This window comes from Dermacentor silvarum, chromosome 8 (genome assembly GCF_013339745.2).
Source record: "Dermacentor silvarum isolate Dsil-2018 chromosome 8, BIME_Dsil_1.4, whole genome shotgun sequence".
Lineage (NCBI taxonomy): Eukaryota > Metazoa > Arthropoda > Arachnida > Ixodida > Ixodidae > Dermacentor > Dermacentor silvarum.
In genome coordinates this window covers 167,082,285-167,101,829 of record NC_051161.1, presented here as the reverse complement: position 1 = coordinate 167,101,829, position 19,545 = coordinate 167,082,285, and the positions used below count along the sequence as shown (strand labels likewise).

At 49.1% G+C, this 19,545-nt stretch overlaps 1 protein-coding gene across 1 annotated transcript in view; it reads left to right on the top strand.

Annotated features, from left to right (window-relative positions):
* The first annotated feature begins 1,636 nt into the window (after positions 1-1,636).
* Positions 1,637-19,545, top strand: part of LOC119462564 (globin) — a 77,443-nt gene continuing 59,534 nt past the window's right edge. Inside the window, exons 1-2 of the mRNA XM_037723902.2 lie at positions 1,637-1,854; positions 4,075-4,312. Coding sequence (XP_037579830.2) covers positions 1,637-1,854; positions 4,075-4,312 — 456 coding nt within the window. The remainder of the gene's footprint in view (positions 1,855-4,074; positions 4,313-19,545) is intronic.

Below are 19,545 nucleotides of genomic sequence, written 5' to 3'. Positions count from 1 at the left end.
AGTGCACCGCGTGATTCCGATCTATTCTGTGTTTGTGAGTATTCCACATTTTTCTATATTTCTTCATAACGCTCTCTGTAAGGACCCTCGCAAGAAGGTTGACACTGGGTGCGAACGCACGGCGAGAGCAAACGCGACTTCTTCCTTTGCGCGAAAGTCCGTGGGGGGCCGGTAGGGAGGGAGGGAGGGAGGTGAGGTCGACGACAAGTGAGCTCTCGTCTCGGTGATCAGTATGATAAGCTTTCCCAATGTTTGGAATTTCTTTAAGTGCAATCCCGAATTCTTGAAATAGTAACAAACTCATTATTCAAGTAGAGTCCTATGATGATGATGATTGTGGTGGTGGTTTATTGGCATCATCTTTGGAACGGGTCTTTGATAAATCGACACCTAGCCTGCTTGAGTTATTCAGGTATGCTAAAAATGTTTACCGTTCAAGCATTTTTGTGTACATCTCTTCAATTTTTTTTCTCTTAAAACTTCTCTAGCTTCCTAGCCAGCTACGCTTGTAACCGATCCTGTCGTATTTTCCCTGCCTTTTTCTCACGAATACTCTAAAGGTATCTTGCTTATGTCGACTGCTCACCGCTTGATGCTTCCATCCACTTTGAATCCAAGCGCTTCTATAGGTGTACGTTCGGGTCTCACTAGTTGAATCTCTTTGCATTTCATTAGGATGCGCTGAAGGGTCTCCGGATTTTTGCTGAAGACACATGTCTCATCCTGTTGCGAGTATTTGCTTCGGTATGTTTTTGCCCTCAGGCCACCAGCTCGAGCCTCAAATAGCGAGGCACTGCCCTTTTATGTTACCGTGCAGATTTTCGCTTCTAATTTCTTTCTTGCAATTCTTGAGAATCTCCATGGTCTATTTTGTTTTCGTACTTTACATCCAATTCAATCTCTGTGTTTCTCTCACTTTTTGTGACTCCTGGCTGTTTATTACACTTTAAATTATTCTAGAAGTCCGAGGTGGGCGCCACCTTCCCCTGGTGGCAAATGCAGTATATATATAAATGGAATAAATGGGCCTCTTTGTGTTAGATTTCAGTTTAACATTGACTATCCTTGAGGGCCTCTACTATTGGACACAGTGATAGAAAGGTTTACGCTGCCAACCAGGATTTTATTGTTCGGTGAATAGGATTTAGACTCTAAATTTGGACTCTACATTTTCGTTATCATTCTACTAAACTGAATTCGAGTAGCTGTATATTTGTTTTCATTGAATGCGTCTTTTTTATGAAATCTGTAGTATGTACAATCTATTCGTTGATTCTGATGTACCTGTTCTCAAATTTTGTTTGAATAATTTGACGTTTCTTATTTTTTACTATATTTTAAACTATCCAGTTTCTGGCCTACCGCGTAGCGTGGGTATGTGCCACTAACAACTGGGCTCTGCATGTACAACTACACCTAAATTGGAACAGCCAACCTCAATACGCATCAAACGCGCCTTGTGCATAAGTGCCAAGTGTAGTGTTTACTCCATTCGCTGCCATTGACGCATCGGTGTTTATTTGTCCAAACCACACCACAGGTGGCTTTACTGCCAATGGCGTTCGAGAAAAGATCGCATGCCGTAAGCATTTAATCTACCCTACTGCATGCACACGAGGTGACGACAAAGAAGAACATGGGCAACAGCCTGCGCCGGGCCGCGACCTCTGGGCGTACCGGCCTGACGTACCGGGAGCGGAAACATGTGCGCGACAGCTGGCAGGCATTCTGCCGCGCCAAGCCCGACTACGGGGTGCTGATCTTCGTCGAGTTCTTTCAACGGTACCCGTCCCACCTGCAGCTGTTCCCGCCCTTCGGAAATCTGCCGCTCAGGGACCTTGTCTGCAACCACACGTGAGCAGTGGATGGCTAGCGTTATGTCGTGCTGCCCGTGTGTCCGTCAGATGGGGCTCAGGCTACAGTAGTCTGTGAGTTTGTGTGTGTAGACTTTGACCAATAGGGTAAAACCACGCTACTTATGTAACACCAATGACCGCATGCCGCCTCGCGATCATATAAAATAACTAAACGCGATGCACGTCGGCGGAGAAGCCTCCTCTGCGCATACATTGCTTTGCGCCGTGCTCGACTTGAACCTGGCCGCTGGGGTTCCCCGTGGGCCGGCGTGGCGCGACTCAAGCGCTAGGGCCCTGCTGCAACATTCGCAGCAGACGAGGGCGCAGCACCACGGTGTTTGTCTGCAGTGTGTCGCACACATCTAACCCCCCCCCCCCCCCCGCCACGTGGCAGTAGACCAGTGGCTAAGCTCCATCCCGGTCGCGGCGGCCGCATTTCGATGGGGGGAAATGCAAAAGCGCTCGCATACGTGCATTTCATCCGTGAATTTCCTAGCATACTTGTATTTATGCCCAGTACATGACAAACGCCTCGCCCAGTGATATTCACTCAACCCTGCCTTACGCCAGCTGATTCCAACTTCCGCCTGCAAATTTCCTCATTTCATCACCCCACCTAATATATGCCGCCTAATATATGCCACCTAATATATGCCGTCCTCAACTGCGCTTCCCTTTCCTTGGCACCCACTCTGGAACTCTAATGGCCCACTGGTTATCTCCCCTACGAATTACGTGGGCTGCGCAGCTCAGTTTTTCGTAGCGATACATTTTGCAAACATATACAGCGACACTTTGCGGCTTGTGATGGTGATCTTAAACGGAATCCCCATTGAAACGGGCCAGGACAAATTGTCTTCTGGGCTGCTACATCTATCGCTATGTAGCCTTTTGATATCTGATCTCGATCTCTCGTATTTAAAACCTCTATCACCATACAGTACCATTACATGCAATTGCCATAACTCTGTTTCTACCTCCCCGCCGCGGTGGCTCAGTCAGCTAAGGCGTTGCGCTGCTGAGCACGAGATCGAATCCCGGCCGCGGCGGCCGCATTTCGTTGGAGGCCAAATGCAAAAGCGCCCGTGTGCTTGCGTTGTAGTGCACGTTAAAGAACCCCAGGTGGTCAAAATTATTCCGGAGCCCTCCACTACGGCGTGCCTCATAATCAGAACTGGTTTTGGCACGTAAAACCCCAGAAAGAAGTTTCTATCAATCTCTTCCCTGCTTTTTTTCCGCCAATGTTTTAGTCATCTGTTACTTATCTCGACCGTTGACGAGTTCATCCTTCCATCTTCTTTGAATCCCAGCACTTCTGGAAGGTGTACAGTGCCTACGGTTCTCTGTGGGGTAATATCTTGGAATTCTATGCTCAATAGATGGATGGATGTAACGAGCGTTCCCTTTGAAACGGGGTGGTGGGTTGCGCCATGCACCAAGCTCTCATTATTGTGCCCAATGTCCTACCTATGTTTAGAAATACCGCCAAGAATCCCCACTAAATTAACAAGCACATTGTCACGCGCGCACGGGCAAACACTAACACATTTTACTCGATGACCGCGTACACTCAGTGTCAGAACGATGGCATGATGAAGAGCGGCGGCAGCGGCGATCGAATTCCCCTTCGTGCTTTTAAAGCGATGCAGAAGCGCGAGGACACAACGCAGCCGTCAGCTATCTCAGGTCCGCTAGCATTCGAACCATCCAAGATAGGAGGCGCTTAGCCGCCGCAGCTATAAAGAGGAGATGCGCACTAACATGCCCCCCCCCCCCTCCCGCTCTTAGCGCGCCCACGTTTCCCGCCTTCCTCCCTTACGATCGCGATAAGACACCGCCGCGTCAAGTCACTATCCTTCTCGGCTCACCCTCGCCAGCTTTCGCTCGCACCTACAGCATACGGCGCACAGCCGCGATGTTATCGCACTTTCACCTTATACAGAACATCACCGCGACGGCGACGACGACGGCGGAAAATTGCTCGGAGCGTCCACACTTTCTCAATAAAAACTGTAATTATTTCCATGTAATTTGTTGCGTACGTGTCTGCTAGTAGTTCGATATTTCCGCCTTCTTCCGCAAAATGTGTCCGCAATGGCCGGGACGTTGTGATGCTGCCTGGAACAGGTTTTTCCTACAGCTCCTCAGTATGTCAGAAAATATGTAAAAACGTTTAATTTGATTTGAAGCGAAAGTGTGGTTCATACCTTGCTCACAGGTTCCGGGCGCACGGTTTGGCCGTCGGCCACCAGATCACGGCGATGGTGGACACGCTCGACGACCCCGATGTGATGATTGAGCTGATCCGCAAGAATGCAGTCAGGCACGCGTTGAAATCCGGCGTGAAGGCCGAACATTTCGAGAGCCTGCTGCACGTGATGCTGGAAACCATGCAGACGCGCTGCCCCGAACACTTCACGCCGGACGTCATCGCCGCGTGGACAAAACTGTTCCACGTGAGCTACACTTGGGGCGCGCTAAACTGAGCGACCACTTCTTTCTGCTTAGCTACTCGGTGCTCCTGACAATACGCACGCTACATCGATATTAGGTTATCAAGAAATGCCCGCACCCTTACTATTCTCGCTAAATGAGGCCCACAGTTGGTGATACACGAAGAGTCACAAGACAGATACATCAGCGCACGACCTAATTCACTCGATAGCATAGATACCTGGTAGGGTTAGGTCTAGTGCACTTAATCACTACAGTGTCTAAACGTAGGGTCCCAAATACATCCAAGAAGATATGCGCACTTTCTGTAGGTGTTCGATTAGCCTAAATTCAGTGTCGCGGAGGCTATTGAGAATATCCAGGCAAGCATGCACCAGAGGGCAAGCTGATAAGAAGTGGAATCAACAGTCTCTCGATTATTTGGACCGGCATCTTGCTCTTACCCGCTTTTTGATATTTTCTCGCTTTGCTGTTCGATAGTTCGGGTTGCACTTGCACATAGTTGCAGTTGCGTCACTTAAACCAGGCGTTCGATTTGCTGCGAGCGCACGATGCGCTTGGCGTTCACACACCTAATTCCAGCATGAACAGAATATTGGGCGCGTCTATGTGGCGAACTATAGCGCAACACCCACAGACAGACAGATGGAGCTATTGTGTATTGTGATATTTTCGCTACAGCCATACAATCTCCGCTAGAGTCATAACTCGCCTTGAACAGTTGAATCAACAAGCTGGCATTGTTACCCACGGTCGAATCAAAAGCGCAAAACAGACGAAAACTCAGAGCAAGAGGTAGGACCACGTGTAGGACAAACGCTAACCTAAGGTGATCTTCCCTGCAGATGAAAGGCGCAGAAAAGCAATTTCAAAAATGAACGAAAACGCGTTAAGGCCCAGAGTGCGTGCAGCATCACCTGGATAAGTTAAGGTATCAAAATCAATTAATTTCTAATTGGTACCACACTTCACAGTTTAATAGCATTAACGATGCATGGCTGATACACATGGCGCTTTTTTTTTTCATGCGGAAACTATTTCCATGGTATCCCGGTACCTAAATATAGCACCAGTGCATTTCCATGCGGACGCACAACCTAAGTCTCGACAATGTGCAAAGTGCGAACACGAAGCCTCGTTTAAGAAGCAGTATATAGTTTTCCTGGAACGTTATTTTCAAATAGCCGCCATACTCCTTAACACTTTCCCTACCATGAAAAAGTTGGTGTTTTTTCTAGGTTACGCCAGATTTTTCGTACGTTACGCCGTGATTACCCATATGACGTAGCTTCAAGCTATGTCCATATGACATAGCTTCAAATGGATACGTTTGAAGCTAGCGCTCGTCCGGCTCAACTTTTTGTCCAGTGTTCTCGAATGCTTGGCAGTCAACCTTAAACTCTCTAGGAGCAACTTCCCCACAATGCACTCCCCATTTGTCACAGTGAACACTAAGCCTTCGGAACAATCCTTTTCGCTGCCTGCCTTTGAGTTGTTGCGAAAAATTGCAATATACAAAATAATTAACGGCGTGTGTTTAGGCCGAGTATTTGGAAAAATCACATGCACAACACGGCATGGAATAACGCCTCTAGAAAGCATGGTGATCTAGCCATTAGCGGTGATGGTGATGATTTATTGGCACCCCCTTTGAAACGGGGTAGTGACAAATAGTCACCTAGCCTGCTTTATATGTATAGTATGCTATACATGTTTCATTCTATCATTTTTTATACAACTCCTTAATATTTTTCACTCCATAAAACTTATCTATCTGCCTTAGACCGCTACCTATGCCTGTAACGGATGTAGTCGTACCAATTTTCTCGCTCCTTTTTTTTCATCCTTATACTCTAAACGACTCTTGCTTATCTTTACTTCTAACCGGTTGATGCTTCAGTCCACTTTCAGTCCCACCGCTTCTGTAAGGTGTACGTTCTTCTTCTTTCTGGGGTTGTACGTGCCAAAACTAGTTCTGATAGCGAGGCACGCCGTAGTGGAGGGCTAAGGAATAATTTTGACCACCTGGGGTTCTTTAACGTGCACTACAACGCAAGCACACGGGCGTTTTTGCATTTCGCCTCTATTTAAATGCGGCCACCGCGGCAGGGATTCGATCCCGCGACCTCGTGCTCAACAGTGCAACGCCTTAGCTAACTCAGCCACCGCGACTCTCACTGGGTGCCTTCGCATTCCATTCGGTTGTGCTGAGTGGTCTCCAGATTTTTGCTGCAGTAAACACATATCCCTAGTGAAAAAACAACCGTATTCCCTATAACTGCTATATTCAATAACATCGTATGGCATATGGGAAAAGTTGTATGGGATCTTATAAGTTTGATATCGGATTACTGGATATGGTAGTTATGTTGCATATGGATTTTTGAATAGTATTGTCTTGTGAGTATTTGCTCCAGTACGTTTTTGTCCTTAGGCAACCATCTCGAGCCTCAAATAGCAAGGCACTGTCCTTTGTATTATAGTACACATTTTACCTTCCGATTTCTTCGAGAAATTGTAGCGGCGTCCTCTCACGAGTGACGTCATCGCCTGGACGCCACTTGCTCTAGCTCGCTCGGCTGCCGCGCTTGCCTGTCCGCTTCGCCCATGCTACGGTGGCTAGACGGGTAGGTGTGCCGACCGGCGCGTCTGGAGCGTAGTTCACCGCTTCTCCGCGTCATGACGCAAAATTGGCGCTGCGGTCAGTAGAACGGTTCGGCAGCGCGCGTCGTCTGCTACAGGGGGCTGGCGGCGAGCAAAAAAAAAAAAATAATAATAATAAAGCCCGTATTGGAATGGTTGTATGTCGTCTGTTCGTGTCAAAGGTGAAGAGCTCCGCGTCTCTCGTACTGTTTGCAAGTTCCTAAGTGATGTGCAATGTTCCAGGTCGGAAAAATTACCGGCGAGATTAGCGGCGGCATTGCTCCACCAAAGAAGACCAGCAAGGAGACTTACTACTTCGTTCCGAACTGCAAGTCGCGCTCTAAATTTGTGAGAAAGACAGCGGAAATATTCGCCACCGGCTGCTCAGTAGCTTGCTCAGTATCGGCGACGTTAATGAGCAAGCCGTACACCGAAAAGCGTACGTCGATGAGCTCCTCGACATTGGAAATTTGCAAGCCGCACATGAGGTGCTCAGCGCCTGCGGACATCGAGCACCGCTGCGCTGCTGCAGGGAAAAGAAAAGTTACTCTAGGCCTATATTCTATATAGCAGGATATGTAGCAAGGAAGTTCCTGCAAAGAACCACATGCTCCGATTGCTCAGGGACATTACTGAATTCAACAGAATGAGTAGTTCAGGGCTGTTGCTCCCTTCTGAAGCACTAAAAACCTGGTAGCATCGCTCGAAGACGCCTTCAAGCTGCGCTTCAGTTTAAATGAGTTACGAAGGAACAGTATCACCAACTTTGCATCCTTTCTGCAGCTGATTCCTCCGAATTTGATCGGCTGTGAGCGGCACAAGAAAGAGCTCACAAACGATGTTGTAAAGTTCTATTCAATTACACGCCTTTACTTTCTTGTCAAGGGCAAGAACATGGCGCGCGAAAGCAATGGAGAGAAGAGGAATCACCTGAAGCGGAGGCGTGTGCTGTGAATAATGTTACGTGGTGGACCAATGTTGCGACCTTGCTGGTGCTAGGCCTTTTTATGTTGGTGCGTCTGCTGACTCAAGGTATGAGAGCCCTTTTTGCATTTTAAATATATTCATGAATCTAGCCCAAGACGTATTGCTGTATTTTATTGCAACCAAACAGTGAACCATATGCACTTACCAACACAATTCGTCTCGTAATAACTTAAATACCGTAACTGAGGCAGCAATAAACACAATAGCTGGATTTCTCGAAATTGAAACATTAGAACTCACTAAATATCAGGTAAACACGTCTCCATATACCGTATAAAACCACTGCAGTATTGTTTTATGCATGGAAAAAATGCATCTACGTATTTAATGCAATGGGCTGGAGCGCCGCGTTTATACCAATAAATGTAACCAATCGCTACGCTAGAAAATTGACTTCAGCATATCGTGTCTTAGACGACAGTAACGAATTCCCCATTCTGGCTTTGCCTAAACTGCTCAAAACGGCATTGTATAGCGCGTACTTCTCAGTTAGAGCAGAGGCAGCGATACTATCAAACATGCTCCTCGTCTACACAGCGCAGCCGACGTTGCGCGCAGCTCAGTCGTCATACTGTCCGCAGCGCCACTTCTGCGTCATGATGCGGAGAAGTAGTGAACTACGCTCGGTCGGCACACGTACCCATCCAGCCACCGTACCCATGCTGGGAACTAAGTACGCGCTACCTATGCTTACTGTTTTTGCTGTACTCGGCTGTCAAGCCTGAAGTGCAGTTCATATTTTCTCAAAACGCCGTGACTGGTAAAAAAAAATAAAGCTTAGTAATAAATAAAGCTTAGGCTTTGCATATTTAAAGAGTCTTCTGATGTGTCTTCAATGTTCAGTTATGCCATGCATGTCAATAAATTCTTGTTAAAAAAATATGCCCGCGCGATCAGCGCGTAAAAATTTGAGCTATATTTTCCTGAGAGCGTGAAGATTTGCGTTATTCCTTAGACACTGCATTTTACACAGAACAGCAGCCTTCCGATTTGGTGTGAACATTCTAAATGCGCACATAAACGGATGCCACTTGGAAACCTTCCATCGAGCTTCTATAGGTCTGATGAGTTGTTCTAGTGAAATGTAGGCACTACATCCACGCGCAAAAGAAGATTTAGGCACACAATTTCTACGAAATATTTTATTACAACTGTCTCCGTTCGCGGCAACAGCCACTCAGAAAAGGCAATATTGTTGAGCCCTCTTAGAGCGACGGCACGTCATATATAGCATAAACTGAGCATAAAATGAGACAACCTCCGAACCTATTGGAATAAAGTTAGTTGAATTTGAGCGAGAAATTTGAATTCTGACAACTCTAGCAATCAGAAATTCTATTTGAGATTCCAAATGTTTTAGTAATATTGATGAAACTTGACAATTAAGGAAAAGGGGCACGAAGTTTACACATTCGTAACTCTACAACAAAAGTAGACATCGTGCTTCTGTAAATTGCATCTGTTAAAGCATCTTCAGCGGAAAAATATTATATATGAGATTAGCTTACGTGGAATTGTTAGAGTCTTTACGAGGGTTTAGCAAAAGTGCCACTTAAAAGTAAGTGGTAAATTTCAAGGGGTGTATATTAGATTGCGTTTGAGCACTTTAGATGTATTATTCGGTGCCGCTTTTTAGAGGACTGTGATATCACTTTTTTTTATTGTTGAGTTATAGTTTTAAACTTGTACATGACTTTCTCAAAAGTACACTCAGGAAGGTCGAGCTAGATTGAAATATTCTATTCCTCTAATACAAATTTTGTCATTCCTAGCGAAAACAGAGCTTTTGTAAGCGAGAAGATGACGAAGATAAAGAAATCTGAGTGGCGCCACTTGTTGTGGACTATGGTATCTTTCATGTGACGTCAGCACCGGCTGATTTACAGAGAGCATCATAAAGGGAGGTCACGTGGAGATTACGTCATCTCGTTCATTTTGGCACGGGCGGTTTAAACGAAGGTACAGCTACGGAAACGTCGGTGGCAATTTTCTACGCAAAAAAAGTTATATATTTGCACATAGAAAACGATGATAGACTTTGCGACAAGTAGTCTAACAATCTAGCTGGACTGTTGTTACCGTTAAAAATTTGCTACATTGAACTAATTTTCTAAAAACAACAACGGCCCTGAAACACTTTTTACCGAAGTGGACAAGGACATTTGAAGTAAAAATAGGCTATTTAAGTAATACTTTGCTGCACAAAGTACTTCAACGCGTTCAGCAGAAGCGGAGTTGTTGGCAATCAAACACGGCTTCCGCTGTGCGCCCGTTCCTTCTCCACTGCGAAGGCTACGGCAGAATGGCGCGTGGCCACAACCTTCTCAATTTCACCGTGGCACGCGGTTCAAATTTCATTTTGGATGTTAACGTAGACGCCACGACTTCCGATTTTGGTGCCTATGACGCACTAAACGTAAGCCAAACGCGGTTGTCCTCAGCGAGCCGCACTGCACTGAGCCAGTGGACTCGTGGCGGCATCCCGCGGTGACCGCGGTGCAGTCGACAGCAATGACCAATAGCAGCCCCGTGTTGTAATGTGTTTTATTATGAAATAAAGCACACAGAAAAGAGTGAGGATCGTGGCTTCTGTTGAAACCAGAGCGTTTGTGAGAAAGGTGACTTCGCGCTCCGCTTGCGAGTTCCACGCACCGCGTAATACAGCAAAGCTTGTCTGAGATGTTCAGTGCAGCATATGCTACCCGCGGACTATGTTATTTCACCAAGCCTGATAGGTGGTTTAGGGCCCCTTAGCGTTTTCTTTCCAGGGCAACAAACCTCATTAGAATCGGTGCATTGGTTTCCGAAAAATATTTCTCCATCCCCATGTATTTCAATAGGACCTACAGAGCTAAAGCTTCCTTAATCGAGAGGCAGGACATTGAAGGCCATTGGATGGTTCATATATCGCAGCAAACTTCGTTTGACAATACGGCACACCCATTTCACAACGTGTCCTTTACAGCGCCAGTTCGAGTGAGTGTGTTATACTCTAGCCATTAGACCGACCTTGTGCTGCCTTAAAGAGGATAACTAAAGTATCTTGTGAAGCGCGATTTTTCGAACCATCCTTTGACGCGAAGCTATCAAATGGCCCATTGAGGGAAAAGGCCGTCGTCCGTCATCTGGGCAAGCGAAAAATGGCACCTAAATTCCCACTGGCTGCAACGCCACGCCGCGTGCGCATCTCGACGGAGCAGAGCGGGCAGAAGGGAACGCCTGCCGCTGCCATAGCGCGCCAGGTCTTGAGCGAGGGTAGAAGGCATCGCTCCCTCGCTCTCGGAAGCCTGTGGTTTCCGCGCATTCCTTTTCCCCGCAAGCTCTCGCCTACGTTATAACTGCGCATCAGTAATCGCTATTAAGAGAGAGAGAAAATGAACGTTAATGAAAAGGATGGCTCAGCGGCCTAACCAGGGTTAGGGTCAACGGCGGAGTTCACAAGGACAAAAAAAACTGCACATTCATAACCTGCCGGTAAAGCCGGCCTCGCGCACACACTTATGATAAAGAGTTGATAGTTCGCCGGGCATCGGCCTGAGGGGGTGGCGTGGTCCATGCCTCCACTGAGGTAATGCCGCTTCCCTTGTGTTTCTCTCTCACTGTCGCGAGACCAGGACAGTCCCAAAATAGATGCGTGACTGTCGGTCGAGTACCGATGTCGCACGTACTGCACGTCACTGGTGTTGACATCACGTTTGCCTCCGTCTCTTTCTCCTCCTCGTTGTCCAAACGTTGCCTCTGTCCAAGCAGCGTACGTGCACCGCTTAGGCAGGACGTCTTCAGTGAGTGCTGCGCCCATCCTGGCCTTATGCACCAGGACTTGCGCGCCCCGAGGAAGCCCCTTGGGCAAAGGGTCGGCATTGTGCGGTACCTTCTCCTTTAGCTCCAGTTTTGCTTGCACTTTAAGTCGCTCGCGCTCCTCCTCCGGATCCAGGCGCACAGGAATGAGAGGGACTGGGCCCAGAGGAGATGAGCGGGAAAATAACAGCTCGCCCGCTGCACTGTGGGCCGCACCGTTGCCGATGCTGCCCGAACGCCCCGGGACCCAGTCCACTCGCACACCCATGCCGTAGTCCCGATGAAGGGATGCGCATGCGAGCTTAATAGCATGCGCCCACGTGCCTACTCTGGGTTTCCCCATGAGCGCATTTAGGGCTTCTAAAGAGTCGGTGGCTTCCGTAAATTTTTTTCGTCTTTTCCTTCAGCTTCTCTATGGCAAATAGGATGGCCTGCAGTTCAAGTGCCGTAACCGTCGGTTCTTGCTGGTGTTGGTGAATCCGGACGTCTTGCTGCTCACCACTAACAACTGCCAGCGCCGCTCTGGGTGTAGTAGGATCCCAGGCCGCATCTGTCAAAATGGCATATTCTTTCCAGTCAGCCCGTTCTGCGAGTTTGTATCGATAAGCGCCGTGGTACTCTTTCGTCTGCCGGCCTCTGACAGGCTTCGGGACTCAAACCTGCACGTCGTCCCAAGGAGGGACAGCCGGAAGCACTTCCACCTTGTTCGATAAGCGTTCTCCGTCTAACTCTAAGAGCTGCTGTCCAGAGCGTGTGTAACGTCGATGGCGGTTATGTCCATCCTTGCGTTCTAAGATAATGTCCCTGAGTGGAGGAAGTCCCGCGTACCGGTGCAAGTCTTCCACTCGCGCATGGCGGGGAAGACCCGTAATTACTCGAAGACACTCCCGGTGCATCCTTTCGAGCTTGTTGTATTGTGCTTTGGTGAGGTCAAAACATACCGCACCGTAACAAGCCCTCGACGTAAGCACTGCCGACATCGAAGTCCGAGCGGTATTGGTGCCAGCTCCTCCGCGTTTCTGCGATACGCATTTCACCAAGTGCAGGAGTTTCTTCCGCGTAGGTTCTAGTTCTCTGAGCCAGGTAGCCACCCCTCCGTCTTCGTGAATTGGAATGCCGAGTATCTTGAGGTGGCGTTGCGGAGCTCTCTCAACATTTTGGCCAGCTAGTTTCTGCTCGACTTTTTCCTTTTCTCGCGCCGTGCTACCGGTTAAGATGTACTTTTTTTCGAATTCAGCTGCATGCCTGCTCCTTTCAAGTAATCCGTCAATGTGTCAAGCGCATGCTGCATTGCCTTGGTTGCTATTTCTGTTGTCTTGAGAGGGCCGCCAGGTTCCATCCACAGCGTCACGTCTTCCGCATAAATGGTGAAACTGACGCTGTGAACCTGTCGTAGACGCACAGCGAGTCCTCGCATGACTAGATTAAATAACGTAGGCGATAAAATTGCGCCCTGAGGAAAACCTACATTGTTCGTAAATGTCCTTCGACATGTGTTGTCACTACGGATCTAGAATGTCCGATGCTCCAGGAACAATTTCACAATGTTTGTGATGAAAATGATGATTATGTAGTGCTGTTAGATTGGTGATGGACTGTAATGAGGTTTGGGCCCAGGACCACTCACCAAGGAACGCAATCGACCACTCGAGTGCACACAAACACAGAATATATATTAACAGCACAAAACGTACAGACTTCACTATGGACACGTAGTTACGTTATGCTAACGCATGCAGTCCCGAAGCTGCTACTATAGAGTGTCCTGTCATATAATATAATGTCTCTCGCCGTGCGTTCCCTTTGCGTGAAGTCCGTTGACGCGTAGAGGCCGATGTCGGTCCCGAAGGGTCGGCTGACGGCTGGACGACGTCACCATGGGCCTACCCACGGTATCATGGGATCTACAGCTGCAGCAGCGACGGCAGCAGACACAGCCGTGGTAGCCGTGCAACAGCTCTCGCTACTGCTCTCGCCTCCGGCAGCAGGCTGGTCGTGGCAGTGGCCCGGGAAAGCGACCACCTCGCCTGGCTCCCTGGACCGGTTGTTCAGCAGGAACACAGGCCCTTCAGGCTCCCTGGACCGGTTGCCCCGCTCGCCTGGCTCTCTCGAACGGTTGCCCCGCTCGCCTGGCTCTCTGGACCGCGGTTGCCCCGCTCACCTGGCTCCCTGGACCGGTTGCCCAGCAGGAACGCAGGTCACCGGCATCCGAGAACGAGTTACCTCGTTCGCCTGGCTCCCTGGACCGGTTGCCCAGCAGGAACACAGGTCCTTTGCGTCCAAGGACGGCGCAGTGGGCGATCTGGGTTCTCTGGACCGGGCGTCCAGCGAGAACCGGCTGGCCTTCAACGCCGAGCAGCTCCGAACACTCGCACGCACCACGCGCCACGCGCCACACGATCACACCACTTCGTCATCGCCCCCGCACGGCGAACACGGCAATGTCTTGTTGTTTTTCGCGCGCTTCCGTCCATATCATGACAACCCCCGGTTTTAAGAAAGTTGTTTACAACTTTTCTAATGGGGAAGAAGGCGGAAAACAAAGGCCAACGTGTTGCGCGGAGGTACACTTTGACGAGTTCACTACATATACAACTGTTGTTTTAAAAGTAAAATCGGTAATTGTCTTCTTGTCCTTTAGCAATCCAAAGGTTAAAAATTTTAACTCTATGGTAATATACACTTGTTCGTTCAGCGATTTAGATACGGCTCAGGTAATCCGCTCCGATGTTATCCTACTCTTTGTCATGTTCGGTGCTTGTAGAATGGGAGCATTGCCGAGCTTATTCTTGAAAATGCTGAACGCTTGCTGTTGAGCCGGTCCCCACGCGAGACTGTTGTTTGGTCCTTTCCGTGTGAGGTCTGTCAAAGGCTTGGTGATCTCTGTTATGGCAGAGACCTGCTGCCCTTGTAAAGGTTCGCGTTCCTCATATTTCTTGAGCATATTGATGTGGAATATTTTTCTTTTTCCACTTATGTTCAAAACGTAGTCGACCTCATTCTTCCGTTCGGCGACTTCAAATGGACCTTTCCACTGCATTAGTAGTTTGTTGGAATCAGTCGGCAGTAGAATAAGTACTTTATCGCCAACGTTTAACTTGCGAGGACTACTCTTCCAGTCAAAGTAGGTCTTTTGCTTTGCGCGTGCCTTCTCCAACTCGTCATGGGCGAGTTTGCATGTCTCCTCAAGGTGATTTCGAAGATCGACAAGATAGGTGTAGGTTGTACGAGTTTCGCCGTCGATATCCTCATTGGTCCACAGCTCCTTGAGCACCGTCAGTGGTCCTCGTACGTGTCGACCATAAATCAATTGAAAAGGCGAGAAGCCCAGGCTTGATTGCGGCACTTCTCTGTAGGCGAATAGCACTGGAGCAAGGTACCTGTCCCAGGATCGAGGTTTGTCCTGGCACATCTTCTTCAGCATGGTCTTCAGGGTCCCGCTGAACTTCTCCACGAGCCCATTCGCCATGGCATGATAGGGAGTTGTTCGTAGAAACTTGATGGCAAGTAGACGGCCCACCTCTTCCATGAGTTCTGCTGTGAAGCTTGTTCCTTGGTCGCTTACGATCTCTTTGGGTAGACCAATGCGAGAGAAGATCTCAATCATTCCCTCTGCCACGTGCACAGCATCAATTGCAGGGAGAGCAATGGCATCCGCATATCGTGTGGCAAAATCTATGAGAGTGAGAACATAACGGTTGCCACGGTCCGATTTTGGTGAGAAAGGACCGATTAAATCGACCGCAACGCGCTCAAAAGGTGTACGTATGATAGGCATATTGCCCAGAGGCGCAACACCTATTTTGCCTTTTGGTGTTCTTCGCTGGCATTTATCGCAGGACTTGACGAAACTTTTCACGTCGCCATGCAGATCTGGCCAGTAAAAATCCGCCAAGACTCGATCTGTCGTGCGCCTAATTCCTTGATGTCCGGCCATAAGACCTTCGTGTGCGACTTCAAGTATAGGTCTTCTAAACATCTTCGGCACGACGAGCTGGTTAAATGTTCTACCGGTAGCAAGACAGTACTGTCGGTAGAGAAGCCCACCTTTTTCAAGGAACGAGTAGCAGTGGCCTTTTGCTGACTTGCACTTTCTGTCGACTTTAGCAAACAGAGATTTCAACGTTTTGTCTTTCTGCTGTTCCTCTGCAAACTGGTCTTTGTTAACGTCACACCACTTTATCTTTGGTGCGCACAATGGAGTCGTCTTATCCTCTTGTGGCTTGACCATGGCGGAAACATAGTGAGGGTGCTCTACAGGTACCAATTGCACACTCGAGTTCAGCGACGCAGTGTCTCTTTGGTCGGCTGTAGCATGCTTCCAGTTAATATCTGGCTCCTGAGGTCCTCTGATACCCGGTAGGTTTCCGAGCACAAGATCGTAAAGTGGCTTGTCCATACATAAGGCTGTGATTTCTCCAGTAAAGTAGGGTGTATTTACGTGGAGTCTGGCTTCTGGCACATCAATTACAGAGCCATCAATAAGCAGGACTCTGCTCCTCTTTCCGGTCAAACGCTGATCGGGAACTATGTCTCTTCGGATAATTGCAGTATTGCTGCCCGTATCACGAAGAACCCTAATTGTTCGACCGAGAACTTGCCCTTCAACTACTGGCATTCCTTCCACCAGAAAAATGGGTTTTCTTTGATCCGGTTTTTTGTCAAAAGTGTCACTATTTTTCCCTTTCTTGTGTTTTCCAGTTGGGTGACACAAAGAAAAATCATAGCGGTTCTCGTTGACCACGCAGGCTGAACTTTTCTCCTTGTGCGCCTTCGTGCTCCAGCAGTCGTCGCTCTTGTGACCAACCTTCCCACAGAACTTGCACTTTGTCACTTCTTTAGCTTGGTTGCGACATTCATGAGCTTGATGCCCCAGGCGCTTACAAAGCAAACACCTTGGTGGTGGTTTTCTTGGAGCGCTGGTGGGATTCCTAGTGACGTCTATTGCGTCCTCCGGAACCTTCCCGAGATTCGATAAGTTCTGAGCTTCAATGAACCGATCAGCCGCATCAGCTAGCTCTTGGAGTGACTTGCATTCTCGTTCTTTCAGGAATATAGTAAGCTTTGGATGGCAACACCGGATAAACTGTTCCGCGACCATGTGGTCCCGAAGGCTGTCGAACGTTCTGGACACGTTAGCCATGTCAATCCAGTGGTCGAAGTATCCTGAGAGCCTAGCAGCTAACTGTTTCCCGGTTTCTCCATCCTCTGCCCTTGCCTTACGAAATTTCTCCTGGTAACCTTGCGCAGTGAAGCGAAACCTCTGCAGCAAAGCTTTCTTTACTTTCTCGTAGTTTAATGAATCAGCGGCAGTCATTCGGCCAATTACTGTTAGCGCTTCACCACTCAAACACATGCTCACAGCTAATGCCCACTTCTCTTGTGGCCAATCCTGTCCTGTTGCCACGCGCTCGAACCTTTGCAAGTACGCATGCAAATCATCGCGTCGCTCATCAAACAATGGAAGCAACTTTTGCGGGTTGAGAACTGAAGAGGCGGCACTCGGAAGAGACATCGAATCAGTGTTGATTCGTGCGGATTCACTCTGAGCTCCTTCTTGGAGCTTCAATTTGAGCTCAAGAATTTGTCGAGTTCTTTCGTCGGCTTCCTTACTTGCTTCTCTCTCCGCAGCTCGTTCCGCTCTTTGTTTTGCCTGTTCGTTCTCAATCCACGTACGCAATTCCACACCGGACAATCCTAGCTGTGATCCAATAGTGGCTAATCTTTCTGTATCCATCGTTTAGTTCTCTGTGAGCGTGCACTCGAGGGAGGATAATTTCCTTCGATGATTTTACGAGCGGTATCCTGGCAAGCTCGCCAGATTGTGATGAAAATGATGATTATGTAGTGCTGTTAGATTGGTGATGGACTGTAATGAGGTTTGGGCCCAGGACCACTCACCAAGGAACGCAATCGACCACTCGAGTGCACACAAACACAGAATATATATTAACAGCACAAAACGTACAGACTTCACTATGGACATGTAGTTACGTTATGCTAACGCATGCAGTCCCGAAGCTGCTACTATAGAGTGTCCTGTCATATAATATAATGTCTCTCGCCGTGCGTTCCCTTTGCGTGAAGTCCGTTGACGCGTAGAGGCCGATGTCGGTCCCGAAGGGTCGGCTGACGGCTGGACGACGTCACCATGGGCCTACCCACGGTATCATGGGATCTACAGCTGCAGCAGCGACGGCAGCAGACACAGCCGTGGTAGCCGTGCAACAGCTCTCGCTACTGCTCTCGCCTCCGGCAGCAGGCTGGTCGTGGCAGTGGCCCGGGAAAGCGACCACCTCGCCTGGCTCCCTGGACCGGTTGTTCAGCAGGAACACAGGCCCTTCAGGCTCCCTGGACCGGTTGCCCCGCTCGCCTGGCTCTCTCGAACGGTTGCCCCGCTCGCCTGGCTCTCTGGACCGCGGTTGCCCCGCTCACCTGGCTCCCTGGACCGGTTGCCCAGCAGGAACGCAGGTCACCGGCATCCGAGAACGAGTTACCTCGTTCGCCTGGCTCCCTGGACCGGTTGCCCAGCAGGAACACAGGTCCTTTGCGTCCAAGGACGGCGCAGTGGGCGATCTGGGTTCTCTGGACCGGGCGTCCAGCGAGAACCGGCTGGCCTTCAACGCCGAGCAGCTCCGAACACTCGCACGCACCACGCGCCACGCGCCACACGATCACACCACTTCGTCATCGCCCCCGCACGGCGAACACGGCAATGTCTTGTTGTTTTTCGCGCGCTTCCGTCCATATCATGACAATGTTATACAATTCGCATTCCAGAGCGCGATTCTTCGAGCGCCGAGATTACGGCTTCGTGTGTGACACCATCGAATGCCTTCCGTAGGTCCGCGGCGACCAGGATGCCGGGAACCTTCTGCCTACCCCGCCGCTTCCTGGTACAACGGCGGAGTAAAAAGAGGCTGTCTTGAGTGCAAAGGCCTGGTCTGAATCCAGTCTGACTTGGATCAAAGAATGCTTCTTTGTGACTTTCCTCGAGATCGTAGGTGAGCCACGTGAGGACTAAGCGTTCGAGAAGCTTGCAAAGCGTTGATGTCAACGAAACAGGCCGCAAATTGCTGACATCGTTTGCAGGTTTGCATGGTTTTGGGATAGGGCTCACCATGGAGTGCTACGACTCGGTGGTAATTTCGCCCGGCAACCAAACTTTGTTTATCTCTTCATTTAACTGTTTTTTTCCTGGTTCGCTGAAGTTCCGCAACAATTGCCAGGTAATATCATCCTTCCCGGTGCACTCTTGGCGTTGACAGAATCAAGAGCCATGATCAGTTCTTGCATAGTGAAAGCCGATTCGATATCTGTGTTCGACATGGGAACCATGTGTTGGTAAATTTTAGCATCAGGTGGTAAGTGTGGCTGAGGGAAGAAAGTGTGTGCCGCCTTCGCTTCGAACTCGGAGGGTGAACAGCCAGTAGCCAACATGACACTCCTGACGGTATTGCACTTCTTTCTCGTTCAAGACATGCCCTTGAAAGTGGACCACAGCTTCCGTGTCCCAGTCCGTTCGTCAAACGAGGCGTAGTGGTTGCACCATCGTTCTCAGTCAAGTTTCTTACCATAACGGCACGCCTGCGCTGCCTTGTTACGAACTTTGAGCAAGTCGACGTGTTGCTTCCCATTCTGGATGTATACCTGATGTAACATGGCTCACGTGTCCCACAGATTGAGGAGATGCTCGTCCGGTGTGCGAAGATGCTCGTCCACTTAAATACTTCTGGTGGCTTCCCCAGCAGCCCTTGAAAGCTTCTCTAGGAACGGTATGTTCTTGTCGCAGGCCTCAAAAATTATC